Source organism: Blennius ocellaris (assembly GCF_963422515.1).
Source record: "Blennius ocellaris genome assembly, chromosome: 14".
Taxonomy (NCBI): domain Eukaryota; kingdom Metazoa; phylum Chordata; class Actinopteri; order Blenniiformes; family Blenniidae; genus Blennius; species Blennius ocellaris.
The window spans coordinates 15,187,543-15,211,721 of NC_137663.1; the positions used below are offsets into that span (position 1 = coordinate 15,187,543).

General features: G+C 39.7%; 1 protein-coding gene across 1 annotated transcript; it reads left to right on the forward strand.

Moving 5' to 3' along the window:
• The first annotated feature begins 4,590 nt into the window (after positions 1 to 4,590).
• Positions 4,591 to 18,420, forward strand: pygma (phosphorylase, glycogen, muscle A). The gene is made up of 20 exons (XM_080508793.1): positions 4,591 to 4,919; positions 6,977 to 7,078; positions 7,165 to 7,243; positions 7,327 to 7,430; positions 7,642 to 7,773; positions 7,864 to 7,975; positions 8,060 to 8,142; positions 9,884 to 10,027; positions 10,263 to 10,355; positions 10,849 to 10,995; positions 11,607 to 11,770; positions 11,934 to 12,048; positions 12,155 to 12,256; positions 16,096 to 16,243; positions 16,361 to 16,419; positions 16,501 to 16,642; positions 16,738 to 16,945; positions 17,503 to 17,637; positions 17,833 to 17,899; positions 18,001 to 18,420. Exons 1-20 carry the CDS (start codon positions 4,677 to 4,679, stop codon positions 18,148 to 18,150), a joined length of 2,529 nt encoding a protein of 842 aa, XP_080364919.1. The 5' UTR covers positions 4,591 to 4,676; the 3' UTR covers positions 18,151 to 18,420.
• The last annotated feature ends 5,759 nt before the right edge of the window (positions 18,421 to 24,179 follow it).

Sequence of the window (24,179 nt, forward strand, 5' to 3'; positions counted from 1 at the left end):
TCAATGTGCGAATGAGCCAGGAGAGCGAACAAAGAGGAGCTGCAGCCAGATCAACTCGAGATTTTCAGATCTGCTTATTTGGCTGCTGTGCGGTAAAGTTGGGTACAGGAGGTGGCTGTTGGTGAGTGCAAAGCCGGTAACATAAAAATGAGGAAAAAAAACTGACAATGCAATGCTCTGTGCTGCCCATTAGTCATACACTATTCTTGTGTCAGTGTATCGAACAAATGCAATCTCAGGTCAACTCAGCCACACAAAACCCTTCTCACAAGAGTCTGACAAGTCCCTACTTTTCTTTTCTTTTGTATTCAATGTCGCTAATCCCCTAACTCCCCAGTCCAACCATTGTGAAAATTAATAATTACTTCCTTTCTTCGTCTTGGAAAGGCTTAATTCATTTGCTGTTGAATAAGAGGCTGAAGGAGGATGAGAGGTGGGGGCGCTGGTGCTAAGAGAGGTGGTGAAAAAGCATCAATCGAAAGCCTGAAAGCTTATGAAAGGTTGCAGGGCAGCATGATGTTAAGGTGAGAGACATAGATTGCACCTGCAAACATAGCATATTATTTTCTTTGGCAGCTTTCAGATATGTTTACAACTGTGTGAGGAGAGGTTTCGCAGTAATGTCAGCTTCATATTTGGAACCGAGTGAGGCGAGGCCAGAGTTTCACGTAAGCAAAACAACAGCAAAAGAAGAAAAATAAAATACCAGAGCTGACCTGAGCTAGTGTATCCAACAAATTAATATCCATTAAACATAATTCTAACATCTATTTAACTGAGCAATAAAACACATTATTATATTAGGAGAATCCCAGAATCACCCTGTTGTCTTCGAATCTATATAGTGGGGGCACATGGTATATATGAATAAATTATAGAATACACTACATCATAAATACTTCACATGATCATTTGATTACACACACGCACAAGGTGAAGGCTGCATGCAAGGTGTACACACCATTGGGAGAAACTGTGATCCAACCACCAACATCAGGATCGACACCTCGCTCTCCCCATACAGAGCCATCTTACCCTGGTTTGGAAGTTGTGTTAGAAAATGTGCTCATAAAACTGAAAGATGGAAACTATCCCAGCAATTATTGTTGAATTAACAGCACTTTAACTTACGATAGAGTGGATTTCAACTCATTAAACCCGTGCGTCTTACTGATTAAATGATGAAAAGACGCCATGGACAAGCTAATGCTGCACATAGAAAATAAAGAGATTATTTCATGCTTTATTTTGGAAAATTGCCATAATAAGCTGGAACATGGGCCTGGTTCAGTGGCAAGATTGCCACAACAATTTCATTTTGTTGTTGAAAATTTGCCTCCACATCAAGAATAATGTTTTTTCACTCTCCATCAGGCAGTGCGTTCATTCAGTTCGGTCTTGAAATGCTTGATGTACCATTTGACAGAACAGCCAGTAGACATGTAAGAACATAATTTGCTCATCATAATGGACAAATCAGGGGCACGCCAGCTTCAATCTCTGTCATCTGCTGTGTGATGGTTCCTCCGTTCTGGGGGTCATTTGGCATGCATGGCCATTAGAAAGGAACATATCAGGAAATGGTGTTGATGGCATTTATGTGCTGTGCAAGTTCTCAAAATTCTTCAAATGATGCAGAGACTGCCACGAAGCACTGCCGAGCACTTCAACTACCACCTACAATTTGATTTCTATTTAGTTGCTGTCGGACTGCTCTGCCATTTGACAGCACCATCTTTTGTTTTGTTTTGGGGTTTTTCTCTCTCGATCCGCATCTTGCCCAATAGCGTGACACCGGCGAATGGCTAGAAAGACAGGATAATTTTATTCTCAATACTTTTCCTGTCAGCATTTATTTAAAGTACTGTCCAATCCAGTGCATCTTGACACCTAAGTAAGAGTCATTCTTTCATCCAGCTTTTAACCAATTTCAGTCCCATGGCAGAACTCCCCCTATAACAAGATAATGATAATCATGTTGTACTACGTCCCACAGAGAACAGCCACTCAGTGAACACTACTTTCCCCCTTGTGCTGTAGTCCAGCTAATAGTAATACACTAGTGTTGTCTGCTGGCTCTTGCTGACATTAACAAGATATGCCTTTCAAATATCATGGCCTTTGGGACTGGGTCAGGGTTACTATTTATAGAAGGTCAGGACTTTATGATAGTTTAGCTCGCTGGAGTGATAACTGAAAATAGAGCGGGCTTTAGTTGCCACGCTGCAGCTGAGTTTGTGCCTGTTATTGCTTCAGGCTCCTACACAGATGTGATCCCACAAACACAAACGAGACCACTGGTTCATTACAATTCACAGTACTACTATTTACAGTAGTTATGGATTGATACAGTAGCATGGAAATGTTTAATGTTGCTGTCTGGGTGTCAGAAAAGGCCATGTGAGACCTGATCCAGTGACTAAACAGTAAACTGCTCAACTGCTGTAACTGCAGAAGAAAGCAACTCAGAACTACAGTATGAACGTCCACAATACAAACTGAAAGATTGTACCACTAACATTTGTGATTTTTCAATCTGCACAAGCAAAATGATTCCAATAATCAAAAACTTAATCAAGTATCTGTTGTCTTGCAGGCATTAAATTAGTGCAAATTGTTTTATGCCCTGATGTAATACTATGAAATGCAGCCCATGACGCACTGGGAAAAACAAGACAAATTCTGTCATGAATGAAAGAGCTGTAAAAGTCTCTCTCACACACATATAATACGAACTTGTTGTTTGTCATATTTGTCAGCCTCATCATAAAAAAAAAACTTGGCAAATCATGATACAACTTGTGCAACAAATACAATCCATAAAACTGTTTTCTGGATTTCTCGGCCAGACTGTCTATAAAATACCACTAATTTCTTCATCAAAACAGAAACAGGAAATCTTGCCATAATGACTCTATATATAACTTGATCACTTCATAAGTGCATTAATACTCCTTGGTATATTGATCATTGACAGTCATACAGATACAATGTTGGTTCAGTCAAGTCAATTAACTTATAAGTCTGGACACCTTGAACCACAATAAACCTCTTTTTCTTTTCCAACTATCTAACTTTCAAAACTGGTTTACCAATGTAACTCACTGCTGCAGTTTCAAACAATAAACATGTTTGCATACATGTAATATTCTGCCCATATGCTTCGTTCTGCAAAAAAACAAAACAGGAACCTAAAATCACAACCAAGTCTGTACTTAGTATATCCAGGCAGCTTTGTTCCAGGGGTCTTTCAAATAGAAAACTTTTTGCTGAAGATTGGGAAAGATGTGCATGTTACCTCATGGAGAGCATTTCCCAGCATGACTTCCTCCTTACAGTTGTTCTGAGATCTTTTTCTTCAGGTTTTATAGTGAGTAAAGGCACTTGTCACATCGCGAATTTACTCATATTCTTTAAAAATATAAAAATGAAAAATCAATTATGTATCCTATACATACACAATTAAATTATTTTCTAACTATGTCTGGTTCTTCTTCATCTAATGTACATTTTTGCTCTGCTCAATTTCCATATCGACCACACTGTCGCTATTATTATTATTATTATTATTATTATTATTATTATTATTATTATTATTATTATTATTACTACTACTACTACTACTACTACTACTACTACTACAATACAAGAAGATCATACTCTGACAATAAACAAACTGACATAAATTCAACTCAACCCGAATGAAGGAATGAATTAATGAATGTATGGATGTATAAATAATTGAATTAATTGATTCATCTTTATTTTGAACACACAAATGTAAAAAAGAAAGAAAGAAAAAAGAAACGTTTAGATAAATAAAACAAAAAAAGAAACAACACAATCCACTTAATCTTCATTTGCATGAAATACAGCAATAACTGTGAAGAGAACAAATATAAAGTTGTAAAACAGACTATGACTCAAAACCAGTAATAGTTAGATCTGTTTATGTTGTGAAATTGTGAAGTTTTATGTGATGCAAATTAGGAAGTTGAACATTCAAACAAAATGAGAACATGAGATTAGAGTCAGATGTCAGAGACTCTGCCGGTCCCCTCACATGCACCTTGCTCTGTTTGTTTTGAACACTTTCAAGGTATGGAGCCAAAACATGATGGGTTACTATACACATGGCATATATTAAGACTTGTATTTAAGGTGTGAATTGCTGTAATACTCAAACTAAATACCATTTTTGACAAACTTAATGAGAAACAATATAAGGGAAGAAAAATCTCCAACTCCATAAACAAAGAGGTTTAAGGTTTCAATTTTGGTTTGAAGATCCTGGAACAGTTAAGTAGATTAAATGACATTGAGACTCATTGGTTAACTCGAGTACTATACCATCATGAAAACACTGCAATCATGCTTTACGTTACTGGGATGTCCTGCCAGTCACACATACTTCATCTCAAATAGGCCTCTGGGTTATTTAGGAGTTACATAATTAAAAAAGCTGCATCCCATGCCCTCAGCATATGTCCCACCCTTTACCAAATAGATGATATCAGGCCCGCCTTCTACTTAATATTAATAGCTGTGCCTTTAAAACCCTGAACCTGAGCCCGCACTGTGGGTGCCTCTCTTGCTGTGTTTGGGTCTGGTACTCACTGTGTTACTGATACATTCTTCCAGTCAGAGTCAGCTGAGCTGCCACAACTCGTGCCACCATGTCGAAGCCTTTGTCTGACCATGATAGGAAGAAACAGATTTCAGTGCGAGGCCTTGCCGGGATCGAGAACGTCGCAGAATTGAAGCTAAACTTCAACAGACATCTCCACTTTACGCTGGTCAAGGACAGAAATGTGGCAACCAAAAGGGATTACTACTTTGCTCTTGCCAACACAGTGCGGGACCACTTGATTGGCAGGTGGATCAGAACCCAGCAGCACTACTATGAGAAGGATCCCAAAGTAAGTCTGAGTCAAACACAGCCAGCTAGCCATAAAAAACCTGTTGTTGTTGAGCATGTGCCACTCAATGATATCTATGCTTTTGATCAAAGTACTACTTCATATTTTAGGGATGTTAGGACACTAGAATAATTTACCCATCACTAACTCTTAAACTAGTAATAAAGAGAAATGTTTTCATACAGATTAGAAAAAACAACGAATCACATGATTCAGTCAAAGTAGATTTTCATCCAAAAGCTTTTTTCTTTGGCTTCATCTCTGTTAGGAGGCATGTTGCCTGCCTCAGGAATCTCCTGACCAAGCGGCTCTTACTGTATGGGATTTCAAGAACCAGTCCCTTAACATTTTTGCTCTTGCTCTTTCAAACCCACACTGTATGCAGGACTGTTTTCATATCACTGAATTTGTACTTTACAGTAACTAAAGAATGTGAATAGTACCTCCAGCACTGAGATTACAGTCTTTATAGACTTCATCAGAACATTTAACAGCCTGATGTCACTGTAATGCCGAGGCATGACATTTAAACTTCACTGGGAGTTCTCGACACTCAGCTGGTATGCTGCTGTGCTTACAGTGTGTTGAAACATTAAACCACCCCAAGACCTTCTGTTCCTTTCCTGTGTGACCATGAAGAACATAGGCCTAACTTGTGTCATATGAGCGCATGCCTCTGAGGGCACCTGAGTTCATGTAAAAGCAGCCACATCCAAGCTGTATCTCAGCAACTGTGGTGTCATTAACCAACAGCAAGAGAAACAGCCAGAGAAGAACAATGCGGGGCTGGCTTCATTTGAATAAAGCAGCAAATGTTTTTTTAAACCGCACCATATTATTGCTTGCAAATGTCACACAAAGCCTTGTGTGCCATTACAAAACAAGGTTCAGAGGCAGAGTGAAAACGCAGTTCAACCTTAAAAAAAAAAAAAAAAAAAAAAATCCCCCTTGCAAGATCATCATTAACCCCGCTGAATAAGTAGAGTGATTTTTTGTCTCTTAAAAACAGATCAAAATTCCCCATGTGTACGTGAGTTCTGTAACTTAAGTGGCAAAGCATTGATTTGAGCAGGGAGTCTTTTACTTCTCACATTAAGCTAGCTCCTTGAAACAGTTTAATAAGATGTTGATTGGGTCCAGCATATGATTAAAACTCCGCAAGCCATCTGATACTGCGCTCCTGTGCTTTAGCCTAAAAGGTCAAAAGTGAATCCTTTAAAGGTCTCAGTGGGAAACTCAAGGACAGATGAGGTCTGAGTTTGCGGATATTTTTGGGCAGAAAATTTCAATCAGCAAAGCTTCTAAATACAACAAGAAGTCAGATTGACATTTCTTTCATTGCAAATATGGATACTTTGGTGGAAAATGAGCCAGTCAGCATAATGAAGTGAATGGATGAAATTTATCACGTGAGATCAAATTTCCAACACACAGTCATATATAATTCAAAAGATCCTGTTGCCTAATCAATAATCAGACTCTGTCAGTTGCATTCGTTATTATATTTATCTATCCAAACAGTCTTCTGTACCGCTTCATACTTGAACTCCACAATGAAAGGGTATCGGGCTCAGGCTGACCTTTGTAGCGACCTCTACAGGGGCTATTTTTGCCCCGGCCAAAATGTTGGCGTTACGCAACACCCGAAGCAATCTGTCCTCCAGTCGCTTCTCCTCCCTCCTCTCCTCTCTTCTGCCTTTCTTCTTCAGTCTGTGTCTGCCCATCCATGTATATCGGGGGGGGGGGTTGCTAAATGGCAAAGGCTAACCACAGGCTCAGGTGGCACATTTACCATGCACCTCCAACCATGAAGCTGAATCATGAAACCTGAAGATTTCATGGCCGTCCTCGGTGGCCGTGGTGGGGTGACATTTGGCATATGATTTCACAGGCTTTTGGTTTCAGTGCCAATCCTGTCCTCGTTACACATCTACAGGGCCCGCTGTGGGACCTGAAACGTGCAATGTTAATGGAAAAACCTCACAAGTGCTCATCGAACAATTTAGAGTTTGTTCACTTTGACGCGTTGTGTGACTGGCCATGTTTTGTCCCTGTAGCGCGTGTACTACATCTCCCTTGAATTCTACATGGGCCGCACCCTCCAAAACACCATGGTGAACCTCGCTCTGGAAAATGCCTGCGATGAGGCCACATACCAGGTACAACAGGGGAGCTATAAATACCATCTTGAACATGAAGCAAATCCCCAAATTACTACTGCAATTTTCCTTATTGTCTTCTATAGTTGGGTCTGGACATGGAGGAGTTGGAGGACATGGAGGAGGACGCTGGTCTGGGTAATGGTGGCCTGGGTCGTCTTGCTGGTAGGCATCTTTTCCCCATCATAGCTTGTTGCCACTGTTTAAATAATCAATTCATCATTTGCATTCTTCCTTTGTGTTTCCAGCCTGTTTCTTGGACTCCATGGCTTCCCTGGGCCTGGCTGCCTATGGCTATGGCATTCGCTATGAATTCGGCATCTTCAATCAGAAAATTGTGAACGGCTGGCAGGTGAGGACTTAAACTTATGTTTGAAACTTCAGATTCTTGCTTCAGTGACTGAGAGTAGCTGTTAGTATGTCTGTTTTCACCTGAAAGCACCTGCTGGATGACTTTCCTTTATCATTATCTCAACCTGATGTTCCTTGTCATTTTCTATGTCTGGCTCAGCTTGTCTAATGAGTGTTTTTCTCCTCCGGCCTGAATGTGTGTCATTATCCAGGTTGAGGAGGCTGACGATTGGCTGCGCTATGGCAACCCCTGGGAGAAAGCGCGCCCCGAGTACATGCGTCCAGTGAAATTCTATGGCAGGACCGAGCATGGCCCCGATGGAGTCAAATGGGTTGACGCTCAGGTGAGATTATGATTAGTAAAGTGGCATGGGAGATCATTTCTGAGATATTGTACACATATCATTCAAATGTCCGTCTCTTCCCAAAAACAGGTAGTATTGGCTCTGCCATATGACACCCCTGTACCAGGCTACAGAAACAACATTGTCAACACCATGAGGCTGTGGTCCGCCAAGGCACCCTGCGATTTCAACCTGAAAGACTGTAACCGGTTTCAATTATGTCACAGCCATTCAATGTGGATCATCTTCAACTGAATATATTCATGCAATGTTTATCCTCTTACAGTCAATGTTGGTGGCTACATCCAGGCTGTTTTGGACAGAAACTTGGCTGAGAACATCTCCCGTGTGTTGTATCCCAATGATAATGTGAGATGATATGACTGTTTACCTTTTGGTTCAATAGGCCTGCACCTCTGTTCATGGTTCATGGGTCACAAACAAACTAATTTAATCATTTCGGTGAGACTGCTAAAGCTATAACATCATAACAAGTGATATTAGTGGGAAAAGAAAATGTACAAATGCAACCTGCAAGCGATCTCATTTAATCCACTTTTACAAAATCTGTTCTAACCTGCTAATATAATCTGAATATATCTCAGGAAAACAAGTTTGCAAACTTAAATCTTGTTTGTTGAGAATAACATGAGACGGTCACTTTTCAGAACACTGAAGTTTTTGCAAAGTTTGGGATAACATCCAAATCTGGTCATCTTTTTTTTTTTTTTTTTAAACAACTAAAATGACCAGAATGACTTTAATTCTAGTTCTATTTCAACATTCAAATAATTTAGTGAGAATATATGTCTGCTGCGATGAGCATGGCTGTGCCGGTTTCAATCTGTTTGGTGCATTATGACCTCTAATCTTACTAGCATACCCAGCGGACAAATTAGGAACTAATTTGAAAAACTGCACTTAATTTCCTCTTATGTCTTTTTTTTTTAAAACTTTGCAACTTCAGTCAGATTGAACCCACGGATTGCATGTTTGACACCCATGATCTTCACATTAAGCAGATGAATGTTGATGGTGGAGATAAGCGGGTTGTGAACTCTGTGGCTCCTGTATGACAGAACAGGGCTTACTTTCGCTCAGCGGGGAGGTGGATTTCCATAATTTGGACCCAATTCAACCTCCTCTATGTTCAGCCAGGGCCTCCATGCACTCCTCCCGCTTTCCCTGAATCTGTCTTTTAAATCTGACATAAGACCTGTCCAATGTGCTGACTCCCCGAAGGCTTGAGGAGGAGGATTTAGGAGATAACCATCTAGCCTGAGACATAACTCATGTCTGGTCTTGTAATTTATGTCTGTGCGTGTGAGTGCAGAAGCCGAGGTGGACCTCATACCTCAGTCACTGTCTCACTACTGTTCAATCACACTGTGGTTTTCCTGTGGGAAACAAAGCCGCACTGAGAGAATAGGTTGAATATTTATTAATTCAATCAACATGAACATTTTAAATGTCACCTCCTACAAGCAAAGGTTACAGGTTCTCCAACGTGACTTCTTTTTCTTAGTTTCATGATTGTTTGCGCTGTACTTTGGAGGATTACTTATTTCTGTTTTTCTATCTGAGTAATTATTTGCTTGCATGCTCCATGCTATCAGTTCATCATATATAGTCAGTGTTGCAGTTTATTTACACCCATTTTTATTGTTTGATGGATAAAGCTAACATTAAAACAGATAGGAATCTTTAAAACTAACGATGCCTTAAACCTCTTGTGGTTAGCTATTTTCCTGTATCTCATTAGATGTGCATTTCTAGAATGTTCAAATTGAAATCCTGAACTCTGGAAAGCTTTCAGAATGTCTCATGATTTGCATTAATGTCTTACACTTTGATTATTTTAACATATTTTACAGGCAAAGCGTTTTTATTATGAAATATCCACATCTCAGACCTAAAGTTAATGAAGCCATGTGATATCACAACGCCTTTCCATACTTTGCTCTTGTTAATATTTTATAAAAGTTGGTTTTAGGCACCCATGAACTAAAGACAGTCTTTATCATGCAAAACCATATGTTTAATATATAAGATAACCTATTCATGTTTGCCAGCAGAACAAAAAGAGACAAATGTGTGTCTTTACCCTTAGTTCTTTGAAGGAAAGGAGCTCCGTCTGAAGCAGGAATACTTTGTGGTGTCTGCCACCCTGCAAGACATCATCCGTCGTTTCAAGGTCTCTAAGTTTGGCTCCAGGGAGATCGCTCGCACAGACTTCAGCAAACTGCCTGACAAGGTGAAGTGAAAAACTCAACAAAATAGTTTCTGTCAGAAATGAAAGGATTTTCCCATGATGTTCTCTATGGGTCTTCATTTAATTGCCTCTGTCAGTGTGTTGAACAGGTTGTACGTGGGTTTTTTTTTTTTCCATTATACCTTAGGAGAATAGTTGAAATGAATAGTATCTACAAAGCACCGCTGAGGCAAAGTCTAATTCTGTATTGAGTTTTAATGATGTTCTGCATATTCAGGTCGCCATCCAGCTGAATGACACCCACCCAGCCATGGCTATTCCTGAGCTGATGAGGGTTCTGGTTGACGAAGAGATGCTTGCCTGGGATAAGGTGAGGAAGGACAATGCTGCCAAAATAAGGAATTCTTACACCGGATTTTATTTTATGACTCCATTTGACATTTTACTGTATTTTTTTTCAACATTATTGCTTAGGTTTATTTTAGTCTTGATATTCACTAACGTGTTTTTCCATTTAATTTCCATCATGGTGTTGATAGTGAGATAGTACTCTCTCTTTAGTGAGAAGTTCTCCAGCTTGAACTCAGGTTGTGTTAAGTTGACCTCTCTGTGATGTGATTGTATGTTCTAGTGTGCTTGGGCTTTCCTTGCATTGTGAGTTTCCGACCACATGAGGTTAATTGGTGACTCTAAATTGACTCTAGATTCCCACCCAAGCCACCCAGTTGAATAAAGTGATGTCAAAGATAAATGGATAGATAGATGGATCATGTTGGAGTGTTAGAGGGGCAAAGACGAAAATCACCACAGAACTTTATAAGCCTTTTCCTATTTTTCCATGCTGGTTTTTTTTTTTTTTTTAGGCCTGGGACATCTGTGTGCGCACCTGTGCTTACACCAACCACACAGTCCTTCCTGAAGCTCTGGAGCGCTGGCCAGTCGACCTGTTTGCTCATCTGCTGCCCCGTCACCTGGAAATTGTCTATGAGATCAACCGCCGCCACCTGGAGGTCAGTGTGGTGCACTGCAACGTGTAACCTCACTTCCGTGACGTCAGGCAAAGAGTGCTGCTACTCCTTCTTGTAGGATTGCATAGCACACCAAATGAGATCTGTAATTAAGTTACATCCTAGAAAAGGAATCTCATGTCAAAGCTTTGTGCAATTAATAATTCTCCCTGTAAGGATTAGGGGAACAAAAGAGACTGATCCTTAATGGAAGGTAGAAAAAAAATATTTTGAAAAATAGAAGTATTCGGTGTATATTTCTAATTGGAAAATGCCTTTACGTTGTGCTTGTGCAAATGGATATGTATACAGTGCAAGCTCTTAAAGTCTGGCACAAAGACCAAAGTAGTGTAATGTGAAAGCCAATGAACTAAATGGTGTTGATTGACTTTTAATTGCAACATCTGTTAGACTTGAGCTTCACGCCCTCCTGCTGAATGGATAAATAATTGTTTCTGACATTAAGCTGTAGCTCAATCAACACTGAGCTTAATACATTTTCATTTCAGTAATTATTCTATTGATCGAGGTTTGATATTAGGAAGCGTGCTTATCTGCTCTTACATGTATGCCAACTGGAATGCAACAGATTAATTTTCCCTTTGTCTCGGCAGAGAGTTGCAGCTAAGTACCCGGGCGACAACGACCGTCTCTCCCGTATGTCCCTCATTGAGGAAGGGGGGCAGAAGAGGATCAATATGGCCCACTTGTGCATAGTTGGCTCTCATGCTGTCAACGGCGTGGCCCAGATACACTCCGACATCCTCAAAGCTACAGTGTATGTTCCTAAAAGAAACACTGATTTGTTTATGTTGCATTATGGCAAATAAATCACAATTAATAAAAAAAAAAGGGTGCTGTATTTGCAGTATCTGTTTTGTTTCTTTTGTTGGCTCACATATCATCTGAGTGATGCATGTTGTGTTTTGCTCGGTCTGCAGTTTCAAGGACTTCTACGAAATGGAGCCACATAAGTTCCAGAACAAGACCAACGGCATCACTCCCCGCCGCTGGCTGGTTATGTGCAACCCCGGGCTGGCCGAGGTCATCGCAGAGGTCAGCAGTCGAACACACAAACAACACAAAGCTGATAATTGGTTTGTACCTAACAGGGCAGAAAAATGTATACTGTGTTCAATTTGTTTGGCTAATTGCTCCACAGAGGATCGGTGAGGACTTCATTCGTGACCTTGATCAGCTGCAGGCTCTCCGCGGGTACGTCAACGATGATGCCTTCATTCGTGACGTTGCCAAAGTGAAGCAGGTGAGAAAAATATCTTCTTTTTTTTTTCTGAAAAACTGTGACAAGACTTCAAACCTCATTGAAGATGAACACGGGAACCAAATTTTCTATTTCTTGAATTTGAGACTCAAAAACCCCAAGTTGACAATGACCTTGATAAATTTACTCAAAAAAATGTATTAGAGCTCTCCCCTGGCGTATTGCTATTCACTTGTAAACAATTGGGGAGCACAGTGAATTTCCTAACCTTCTCAAAGTCATGGAAAAAAATTATATCAGAAAGAAAAATGTTTTAATTCGACTTAAATTGTACTTAAACATTTGAGTAGTTTAAATGATGATCAACATGCAAAATGTCAAACAAGTATTTCATACATATACGTGACTAACAATGTCACATTAAGCACACACATCAAAGTACATGAGTAAAATTGTTTCACATTGATCCATCAGCCCTTGTTTAGTACAACATAGTTTATGCCCCAAAAAACAAGTCTGGTGCTTTCCTCTAGTGCTTCTCTGGCGGCCAACATCAACGGCGGCAGTTCTTCTTTTGAACCAAGTCCTGTGCAGTAAACGCACAACAGTGATTTTGGTGTCTGGTGAAATCGCTTCAGTGCACTGATTTGGCTTTCCTGACAATACCGCAACGATCCCTTTTGATGTGTGGCGATGAAAATGTTTCAAGGTGTTTCAATACAATTTCATCTGTTGAAAATGACCGTGCCCCATTTTTTTTGCCCCTCAAAGTAACCATCAGCCATGACCTTGATTTCATCAGAAGACATTAAATATTGTTATGAAAATTTATGAAACATAATATATATTGTATCTTCGTGTTGAGAGATTGGAAGAGGAGAAATCTGATCAAATATATGACTTCTGACCCACATTACCCCCTCAAGTATTTGACACCATGAGAGTCCTTCATACAGCATATCACTGCACAGGCAGACATGACCTCCGGTACAGAACTGCAGACCTCCTGAGTTTTACCTTTAATCAGGTTGTTTGTGACCACAGGCGATAGTGGAGCATCCAGTAACCCATCCAGTAACACACCTCATGTAATTTAATTGGACTGTTGAACCCATCTCACGACCAAGAACATGCTCACCAGTATAAAACGGTTCAGAACATGACCCTGCAGCAATATTAGGAGTCATACATGGTGCATGATGTGTTGAGATACAAAATACCAAACCAAAAAGGTGCTATTGTGACCCTGGCAGGAGTCCAACAAAGAAAAGCCCAACATTTCCTCAAAGGAGGCATAGTTTTTATAACCTGCTGCAGCACCAAGCCCAGGTGCTCCAACTCTGCTGAGTGGCCAGCCAGGAGCTATTAAGGAGATAAAGTTAATAGGCAACTCACACGCACACACAGACAACTGCAGACACCGCCCTGGGTCTTCACGTGGGGTAGTGGGTACCACTCTTACTTCACAGTGAATGTGCATGGGTATTCTTGGAGTACTGCAGTACAAATCCACAGCAACAACAACAACCACAATTGTTTCAGGTTAACTGGTGAATCTAAATTACCTGCACATATGAATGTGAATGTGTGTGACTGACTTCTTCCCTGTGTTTGCGTGTGATGGACTGGTGATCTTTCCAGTTGAAATTTGTTCCTGTGACCATGGAGTGGTATAGAAGATGGCTGGGCAGCTAAAGCATCGACATGCATCAACACAATATCCAAGAAGTAGCATGCTCTTTTTGGTCACTAAATAAGGAATCAATACACAGTTTTTCATCCCAAGGCCTGAAAGCCAGAAAATAATTTCCTGTGTAGAAAATGTAGCATTAAAATCACCAAAAATGTAAATTTTGTTTTGTCACTGCTAAAAGGTCTATTGTTTAAGTGTTTCATAGATGCAGTGTTTGTGATTTGAGTGTTTAAAATCCATGTGACAAGCTTTTAAGAACCTACTTTGCAACAAAAAAAGTATCAAAAACAGCCTGTCAAATAATCTTTTCTAAAAGGCCAGGTTTGACAGTGTCCTGAAGTTATTTATTACTTAGACATCCAGATTGGATTTTTTTTTTTTTTTTTTTTTTTTTAAATAACAGCTGCCTTCAGGGCTCTTGGAAAAAGGTCTGACTGGTGAGAACTATTGACTGTCGTAGTTGCAATGTTGTGCAGTGAAAATATTTTTTTTCTAAAAGCAGCTTGTAGGTGTAACGTTAAGGCAACAATAGTAGGCCTAAGGTGATGAACAATTTATGTCATGACAACATAATCTCGGGGTTGACATTTTGCCAAATTAACTAGAGTGACAATTTGCCTGAGAAGCATTTGCAGTTTGTTTCATCCCCAGAATTAAAATGATTCAAAGTCATTGCATGACTCTGTAATTAACAGTTCAAGAGGAGCTGATTGAGCAGGCTTAGACAATCTGCTTTTATAACAAGCTCTGGACATTGTTATGTTAAATAAGTCTTCCAGTGAAAAACTTAGTTTTGCCTGTTTTGTTCACTGTTATAGATGTAAAGTTGTGTTGAAGTAAGGTTTTTTTTTTTTTTTTTTAAATAGACATCAGAATGGTCCTCTCTCTCTCTCTCTCTCTCTCTCTCTCTCTCTCTCTCTCTCTCTCTCTCTCTCTCTCTCGCTCTCTCTCTCTCTCTCTCTCTCCCTCTCTCTTGCTCTCTCTCTCTCCCCCTCTCTCTCTTTAAAAGCAGAACTGACGCGGGTGTAAAAGTTCAAGGGAATTATTTACATGTATACATGAATAATGTACACGTGTGAGAGCTTCTTTTTGTAGCGCTGTCTAATTGACCCTGTATTGCTGCTGGTGGTGTCAGCACACACAGTCAGAAACTAAGGGAAATTGCAACGGCCTCAGAAGTGAGTTCAAAATAAATTCATTCAAACGGTTTCCCTTGTGTGTTGGATTGGTAAAGTGCTGGGAGAAGCAAAACCTGAAGAATATTTTTTTTTTCAGCACGACTTTTTATGATGTTGTCTTCCTCATATCTTGTTTCATATCTTAGAATCATTTTCCTTTATAGTTCTTGACAGCCTGTCTTTACTATTTTTCTCAGAAGACACATGATGTTGGCTGTGTCATTCGGATTCATAGAGGTCAGCTTGCTGTAGTGGTTTTAGGACTTGTAGTCACGAATCAATGCTGATCAGGTGAGGATTTTCATTAGTTTTTGTTATAACAGCTGATATGGTGAGATGAACCATCCACGTCTTTGCTGTAATTGTAAACATGTTGTCAGGGTAACCTCTCCACTGTGGGGACGTCATCATTTTATTGCGTAGATAGTAATTATACTCGGGATTTCCATTGTGTGCCGCTGTGCATACCCTGTGCTTTACTGAAGGCAGGATAAAGATGACTACTGCCTGTCAGCCTGGCGTCAGTCAGCGGGGTTACCTCAGACTTCAGGGCAATGCTTCACTACGTTTGACAGACACAATATTTAGCAGCTGGCTCTCCTCTTTATTGGCTCTTCATCATGTCAGGGTCAGCCACCGATCCTCCTCACCTTGTTTTTTGTTGTTGTTGTTTTGTTTTTTTTTAAGGAGTGAAGCGCTCTTTGATAGACTTGTCAAACATTTTGATCATTTTTAGAAAGTTACCAGATACCGCTCGTCTTCAAAATCGTGACACTCTTTCATTATGTCTGTTTCTGCCTGAAGTTGTAAAATAAAACATATTCTCAGCCAACACCCATTCGTTTGACAGCCACTAATTGACTTTAAGAGGTGAAAATGTACGGAGTGAGTTTTTGCACTCCTCTATGCAGATGATTTGTTGGGTTTTTTTTCCACAGTTCATACGATACAGACATAAAACTGCTTGAATTATATTAAGACCTAAATATATAAGTGTTTTGATCCGGCAGGAGAACAAACTGAAGTTTGCCGTGCACCTGGAGGAGCACTACAAGGTCAAGATCAACCCCAACTCCATGTTTGACATTCAAGTCAAGAGAATCCATGAATACAAGAGACAGCTGCTCAACTGCCTGCACATCATTACATATTTCAACCGTGAGTGCACATTCAAAATCCTCTGTAAAAGCTCAGATTCACAGATTATGTATGGGAGCCAGAAAATCATTTTTCAAAGCCCCTCAGTTTTACTATCTCCCTCCATATCCCTGCCAGGTATCAAGAAGGAGCCCAACAAGCAGTGGACTCCCAGAACAGTCATGATCGGAGGAAAGGTTTGCTTTTTACTGGAAAATGAGAAGTTCAGCACATGAAGTAATGCGTTTACACAGTCATCACTTGGGTTTTTCTTGTAGGCTGCTCCTGGCTACCACACTGCCAAGATGATCATCCGTCTGATCACAGCTATTGGTGAGGTGGTCAACAATGATCCTGTCATCGGAGATCGTCTTAAAGTCATCTTTTTGGAGAACTACAGAGTCACACTGGCTGAGAGGGGTAATTACCAAATCATTATGCAGCATTAAAAAAAACCCAAACAAACACAAAATGCTTATTAGAGTCATTAATGCTCCCTTTCTGTCATCTTTCAGCAATCCCTGCAGCTGACCTGTCACAGCAGATTTCCACAGCCGGCACTGAGGCCTCTGGCACCGGCAACATGAAGTTCATGCTGAACGGTGCTCTGACCATTGGCACCATGGACGGAGCCAATGTTGAGATGGCAGAGGAAGCTGGTGAAGACAACCTCTTCATCTTCGGCATGAGGGTGGATGACGTTGATAAACTTGACATGAAAGGGTAAAAGAAAAAAAAAAATTCAAAACAAGCCCCAATCACTCCAAACACAGCATTTTTTTTTTTTTTGTCATGCTTCAAGCACATTTTGTCCTGCCGCCAATCAAATCTTTTCAAGTCAGCTGATATTTGACCTTGATATAGTTCCACAGGGGGGAATACATGGGAGCGGAGGCAGAAAAAGGGTTCATGCTTGCAATATCTTTGCATATAAGAACATAGTGTGTTGCCACTTATCACATCCATTTGGGGAAATACCTCCAAGATAGGGCAACTGTCAACACTTTTTAGTGTCAACTCAGTGAGTCCCATCCGGTCTGACAATCCTGCAGCTCTGCAGTCCTGCAGTGGTACTGGTACTGATCTCTGTCTTGTACTCAGCCTGCTGGTGCTCCCTGACTCAATGTTTTGTTCACACAAGCTGAGGTTTGCCACGCTCAAGGATGTGACCTTGGGGAACCTGCCTATGTTTCTGTGCAACAATTGATGATGACTCCTTTGTGAATGAGGCGGTTACTACAGTGACAAGCTTCTCTTTATTTATTTCTGGTCCTGCTTAGATACCACGCCGGAGAGTACTACAACCGCCTGCCTGAGCTGAAACAGGCGATTGACCAGATTGCTGGAGGCTTCTTTAGCCCAAAGCAGCCTGACCTGTTTAAGGAAATTGTCAACATGCTGATGCATCATGACAGGTAGAGACACATCTAACATGAGCAGCCTGCGGCACCAACATGCATACACACATACAAATAAGAATGTGTATAAACTTGCAAGCTTTTGCGAGTCTTTTGCATGCTCAATATTCAGCACTCATGCACATATGCAATTGCACTACTTAGTACATGTTAGGTGTGTTCACACGTGATTAATCACTATTTTCTGCAAAGGTTTAAGGTCTTTGCTGACTATGAAGAGTACATCCATAGCCAGGAGAAGGTCAATGATCTTTACAAGGTATTTGCTCAAACATCTTTATTAAAATGCTCTAAACTATTGAATAATTGAACCAATCGCAAGTCGAATTGGTCATTCATCATTCTTTCTCGATTTGACAGAATCCCAAGGAATGGACCAAGAAGGTGATCTATAACATTGCCGGATGTGGAAAATTCTCCAGCGATCGCACCATCGCTCAGTATGCTCGTGAGATCTGGGGAATGGAGCCCACGCTTGAGAAACTCCCGGCCCCCGATGACAAGCAATAAACTGTCCACTTAACAGCGAACACATCAACTTTCCCCATAGGCTCAAATGCCCTTGGAACCTACATGGTGGATACTGCTTGTCTCGTAAAAGCCCCCACAAACCTGCATCCACATTTTTTACAGTGTTTCACACCCTGTTCTATTAAAGGTTTACATTTTCATAGCTACATATCCACAATGTCCAGGTTTTAGTCTGGTCTGAAAAAACGGTTGCAAGTATCTGTGCACAAGTACAGAAGTGGATTAAAAGCTTTGTGGTTGGCTTTGTTATATTAATGGTGGTACTTTTTTTTTTTTTTTTATTCTAAAATATAAACTCTTGCGTTTCCACAGTCCCATTCTGAGTAAATTTGTCTAAAATACAATAACAATCTGAGAGCTTTTTTTTTTAATCTCTTTTATTACTGAGTTATTGCTTCATTGACATGCATATAATGTTGCAAAGGGACTTTTTTGCCTGCAATACCATTGATATTATAAGGTAAAAGTCAGGTTAGTTCATATTTTAAACATTACGCTAGGGTTTGACAAACAAATTGAAAACTCAGAGGAGAAGTCAATGAACCTCTGATTAAATTACAAGGTCAGACATATGTCATGTAATAACATTTTGACAGTGTTTCATGAAGTTTTCTTTTCATTATACATGATCTAGAATGACAAAAGCAAGAAAAATATTATTTGTACTTCTTTTTTTTTGCACCCGTATGACTCATCTCCATCTACTGGATGTTTTACTCATTGTGCAGCTACAGTGAATATGACAGATGTGAAATGGGAGTGTAATTGCATTAATAAGGGAAAAAGGGCCTGTCTAATGATGACATCAATGATTGGGTGGTAAAGCACAAAAGTATAATTAGATACTTCTGAAAAAAAGAAAGCACTCAATCATCCTTAAGGCCTCCAAGTCCACTCTGTAATTTGAAGGAAGTGGTGATGTCAATGCCGAAACACCTCTCTGTGTTTTGTATGATGGATTTTCTGTGGACAAACCAAAAAAGGTTTCTTCTTTCTCTCAAACTGGAGGAAGCCTAGTGTGAAGGCAGAAAATAAAAACCTGAGCATGCTGTCAGCTTCCTGCGAAACACAGCAGACTCTGCATGATGTCAGTGAAAATGAAAAGAGACTCTCTGGTGTTGGTCTGTTGTTTGCGTGCAGGAACGTGATTATTTGTAATTAATCTAAAATTGCATGAGCCATCAAACCTGTCATGGTGATTTATAGCAAATATTGAATCAGCCGTGATGTGAATAAGTTCAAGCTGGACTCCTGAACTGAAGTTTGATTGATACTAAGTGGCCAAGGGTGACCGTGAAAAAAGTGGAGTTTCCTGAAAAAGAAGCACAAACAATTACACAAAAGTGAGATTAGTGATTAATAGGCCAAGGCCATCAGTCCCATATATGACAACAACAGCACGAGACGCCATACAGGACTTTGGCTCTGTGCTCTGACCTTCAATGATGGCATGTAGCCAGGTGGCAGTAAATCTTATCGTAGACCGAGCTGATAATGTATTGCAATGCAATCCCCCCCCCCAAAAAAAAAAGAAAGAAAAGAAAAAAACACCAGGAAACTTTCCTCTAAAGCCACAAATTACAAGAACTGTCAAGAAAAGTTACATAATCACTACGTCTTAAAAACCATTGATTTCTTTTGGAGGATCGTTGGAGCATTCAGTCTATGGCTGAAACGTGCAAAAAGCAGAAAAAGCTCCTAACTGAAGTTCCCTGATGTGCCTGCTCGTAGCAGTGTTGTAAAAAGGTGAAGTGGAGAAAGAGGACATACATTCATCTTGCTTAATGACAACATTTCGTGACATGCAGTAACATTGTTTAACTGGTTGATGATTATTGCATTATTATGTTCACTTATTTACCATATGGCATGTACTCCCTGGATCAGCTTGTATTTGTGCAGTGATGATGCAACATCCCTACGACCTACATGAAAGACCAGCACATAGATCAACACTACACAAAAAACAAACAAACACTACATTGCACAAAGCTACATATGTTGTTTTGAACACAACTAGAAGAAAATCCACAATTTCCAATAATGCAAGTTTTAATGGTTTTCACTCGAATATCACTGAGATTTTTCATTGAAAAAGTGGACTGCTTACGTAAATGAAATTAATTTCATTGGAAGGTTGATGTTATGAATGGTCAGTGGCACTTCAGACGAATCGTTTCTCATTTTATTCATAGACAGAAAAAATTCAGAGCGGGTGTAAAGGTGAAACTGGACACAGTGACAATGAAGGTTTTGCAGCTGTGTTTCATACCCCAAACACCACTGCTATACAAATTACAAGATAAAATAGGCCATCAGATTAAAAAAAATCCAAACAAACAAAACAAAAAAAAAACTTTGCTGCACTCAAATCATTAAACCAGTAGCAAACAGCAAACATTTGGAAACATTTAACATTTTCACAAAGAGATTTTAAAAAAAGAGCATCTTGAGGATGAAAAGGGAAATAGTTTATAGTAGTAGACCTGGTGTTTTCACAAATATTAAACCATTCTGTACTTTCGGTGACGCCAAGGCCAAGATAGTCCGTCATAGCTCAGGAACTATGGACACATCAACAGAAACAACACCACACATGAGTTCACACGTGGTTTTCTCGCTATTGTCAACGTGACCGCAACAGTAGGCTCACCTGAGCGATAAATTGTAAGATAACTCGTTCGTTCAGAGTTTGTCTTTTTAAAGAAGTTTAAAGTTCAAACGCAAGAAATACTGAATGGCTTCAGATAACGTCAAGGAAAAAACAAAAAAGGAAAGAGTTTGTCAATATGTTCCCAGAAAGACCCTTTGCTCTCATGAGAACTGCAATTTAGTGACAAACACTAACTCACAGTTGGAAATTTGTTACGCGTTAACAGCAGGCTGACAATGTTCGTCAATGTGCGTAAAGCAAACCCAAAGACCCGAACATGACAGGTTTACACAAAATATTTATTTTCAGCTATAAAGCTAGCACTCCTCAAATCGCTTCAATGGGTTTACAAGAAAAAAGAGAAAAATTACTTTATTATTCAGTGTTGACAAGAAAGATGATATTGACATATTTCATATCGTGAAAAAAACCTCATTACAACTGTTGAGGTACAACTGTGATGCCTGCAGCTAATTTTAACTTAATCAAATAACACTTATTTTTACTGCATATATTTTACATGGTTAAGGCATTCATTTTTTTTTTTTTTTTTCAATTCATGGTTTTCCAGAAGGTGAATACAAAAACCGCTGAACTTTGGAGTAGTATTGCAATCTGGGACCAGAAGAACATGGTTAGATATTGTTTTAAATATTAACTGTACAGTTCTGTACAAAAAACAAGGATGTGCATCATTTTAAACAAACTCTCATCTCACAGTGAGAATATACTGAGTTCAGGTTCGTACTGTCCGGAGTGTAAGTTGCGCAAGTTTTCTCCAGGTACTCTACTTTACTTATACAGCCCCCCCTAAAAAAAAAACCTTGTATTTGAGGCTTTGAATTGTCTGTGGTTGAGTCCTGACCCCTGCAACTTTGAGTTTAAGGAAACAGCTTAAAAGATGGATGCAGGTCCTCATCAAAAACATTCACAATGTGTCACAAGATTGTTTCCATGCTGTTCCAAATCAAAGACCTATTAGTAATTCCCTTTCATATAAACATGTTTTGACAAAGTTCTGGGGTCTCTTTTTGTCTATTGAAGAGACGTAAAAACAGGCATTGTTGCAGCCGGTGAACTGAATATTTCTTCATGAGATGCAGGATTAACACATTTTGAGGAACATATTTTGTATTCTTACGGGATGTTCGCTTGTGTCTGTAGGTTGTGTGTGTAAGTCATGCATATTAATTCCATCGCTTTCACGATGTTTACCACCAGATGGACTTTAATGCATTTATTTATTAGTTTAGCACATCCAAGCACAGAAATTGTTTACAGTTTCATAGTTCAGTATGTGGATGTGGGCCAGGAAGACAAAGAAACCCGGAGGGCTTTATAAAAATTTCTCCTCAACAACAGTGCAAAATTAATGTAATGTCTTATGTACATACAATTACAGTCAATCTGATCAATATGAACAGTGAAAGTCTATTGGTAGACGGCACTTACATGCATAAATAAATATGTGTTTACCCATCTGATGAGCTTGTTTGGCTCAGCAGATGTTGAAAATGATGCGGCTGCCTGTGCTTGTTCTCAGCTCAGTAGTTAGAGGAAGCGAAGGTCATCTTGGGTGAAACTGTGGGTGTTATGCAGCAGAAACAAATCTGCAGTTGGTCAATACATGTAGGTCTTTATTTCCCTTCTGTCTTATTGATGTCAGTGTATGCTTATCCACATCTGAATGTGGTTGTGTTGAATGTTTTGACTCTGACTTTGTCCCTTCAAATTAATACTTGGGGATTCTCAAATACTGGATCAGACAGATATCACAAACTCTGCTCAGACAATCGTGTCCAGTAAAGAAGAGTAATCACCACAATGATCCACAATGGTGAGGTGATGGATGCACACTTCTCTCCACTCGGCCCATGCAATCATGCCCTCCCTAATAAGAGACGCAGTAATTCTGTTTGTTTTGTTTTGGTCATGAGCCTGTTGGCCTCTGGTAGCTTCTACATGCCAGAGCAGACTTCTGGAAACACACAATTACTTTCAAAATACCACATGAATGAAAACCTGGTTACCTCTTACATCCAATTACACAATGCATCAGTCATGTATGCAGAGCACTCTTTTACTTGTTTCCCATACTCATTACAAAAATCACCTTTGTTACATAACAAGACTGTTGTTTGAAGTGATTGTACACAAAGTAACTGGATACTGTCTTTTTGAGTAGTCACTCTTGACTTGCACCCGTTTGAACTTCCACAAAGCTCACAAGGTCTGTGTAGCAGACTGTTTGTATCCCCATTTTCAGTCTCCAGCACTTTTTCATATATTCTGTCAGAAAGCAATGCGACACAGGCTCAAAGTACAAAGTAACGTGATAAAGAGGGGAATCAAAAGGGACAAATCTTTCCACCGAACACTCTCACAGCTGAAAAAACTGGGTTTGTTGTTTTTTTCTTTGGCGCACCTGCAGCTTCATTGGGTTTGACATCTCATGCTGATCCTTACACAATGCACACATTCTTCAAAACTCATTTCCAGGATGCAAGCCAGGCTGAAATGTCACATATGTGTTTTGGAATGTGATTTTTTTTTTTTTTAGCTACACATGCTCAACAAACAGAATACAAATAATACATTGTCTAGAGAAAATAAGGTGCTCATTACTGTGTGAAAAGATCTCCTTCTGACATAATTTCAGAGTCAGTTATTGACAATGACGTCTGTGTTTGAACATGGGATTCAAAGTTAAATGTTCATCCAAATCTTTTCTAAGTTCTGTACCTATTGTTTTACTTAATGACGTCTGAACATTATTTCCTCTTACTGTTAATATTGATCCTTGTATTTATGAAAAAATCAATTTACAATCACAAGTTAAAAAAAAGAAAGAAAAGTAAATAAGGGAAAGCAAAACCGTCCAAGAAAAAAAAGATTCTTTACGTAACCTCACATGCAGAGAAGCTGAAAAGCACAACACTTGCACACAGATGAGCGAAACAGGACTAAAGGTCATAGAGTGTGTCTCGGTGCAAAGGGGCAAAGAGCTGACCGGAGTTATGAGCCCACTCTGGATGCTGGAGCTCATTTGCTCTCAAATACTTCAACGCTACTTTGCGTCTGCACAGTAAGAACTCTGCATTCTACCTCAGCACTCGCGGAGTGAGCTGGTAATACCTCCGGAGGTTTGACTGTACTTCAAATAATCCGAAGTTCTGAAAAGCTGTTGGAATTTGAGAGCTGATTACTCACATTGAGACGCTGCAGCAACAAGACGGCTTCTTTTACTTCTTTCAGATTTTTTTTTTTATTTTTTTTTAAAGGACTCTCTCTGGGACACTTTGAAAGATTTAATGCGAAATAATAGCAATGTGAGGGAGCTGTTTTAATAAAGCTG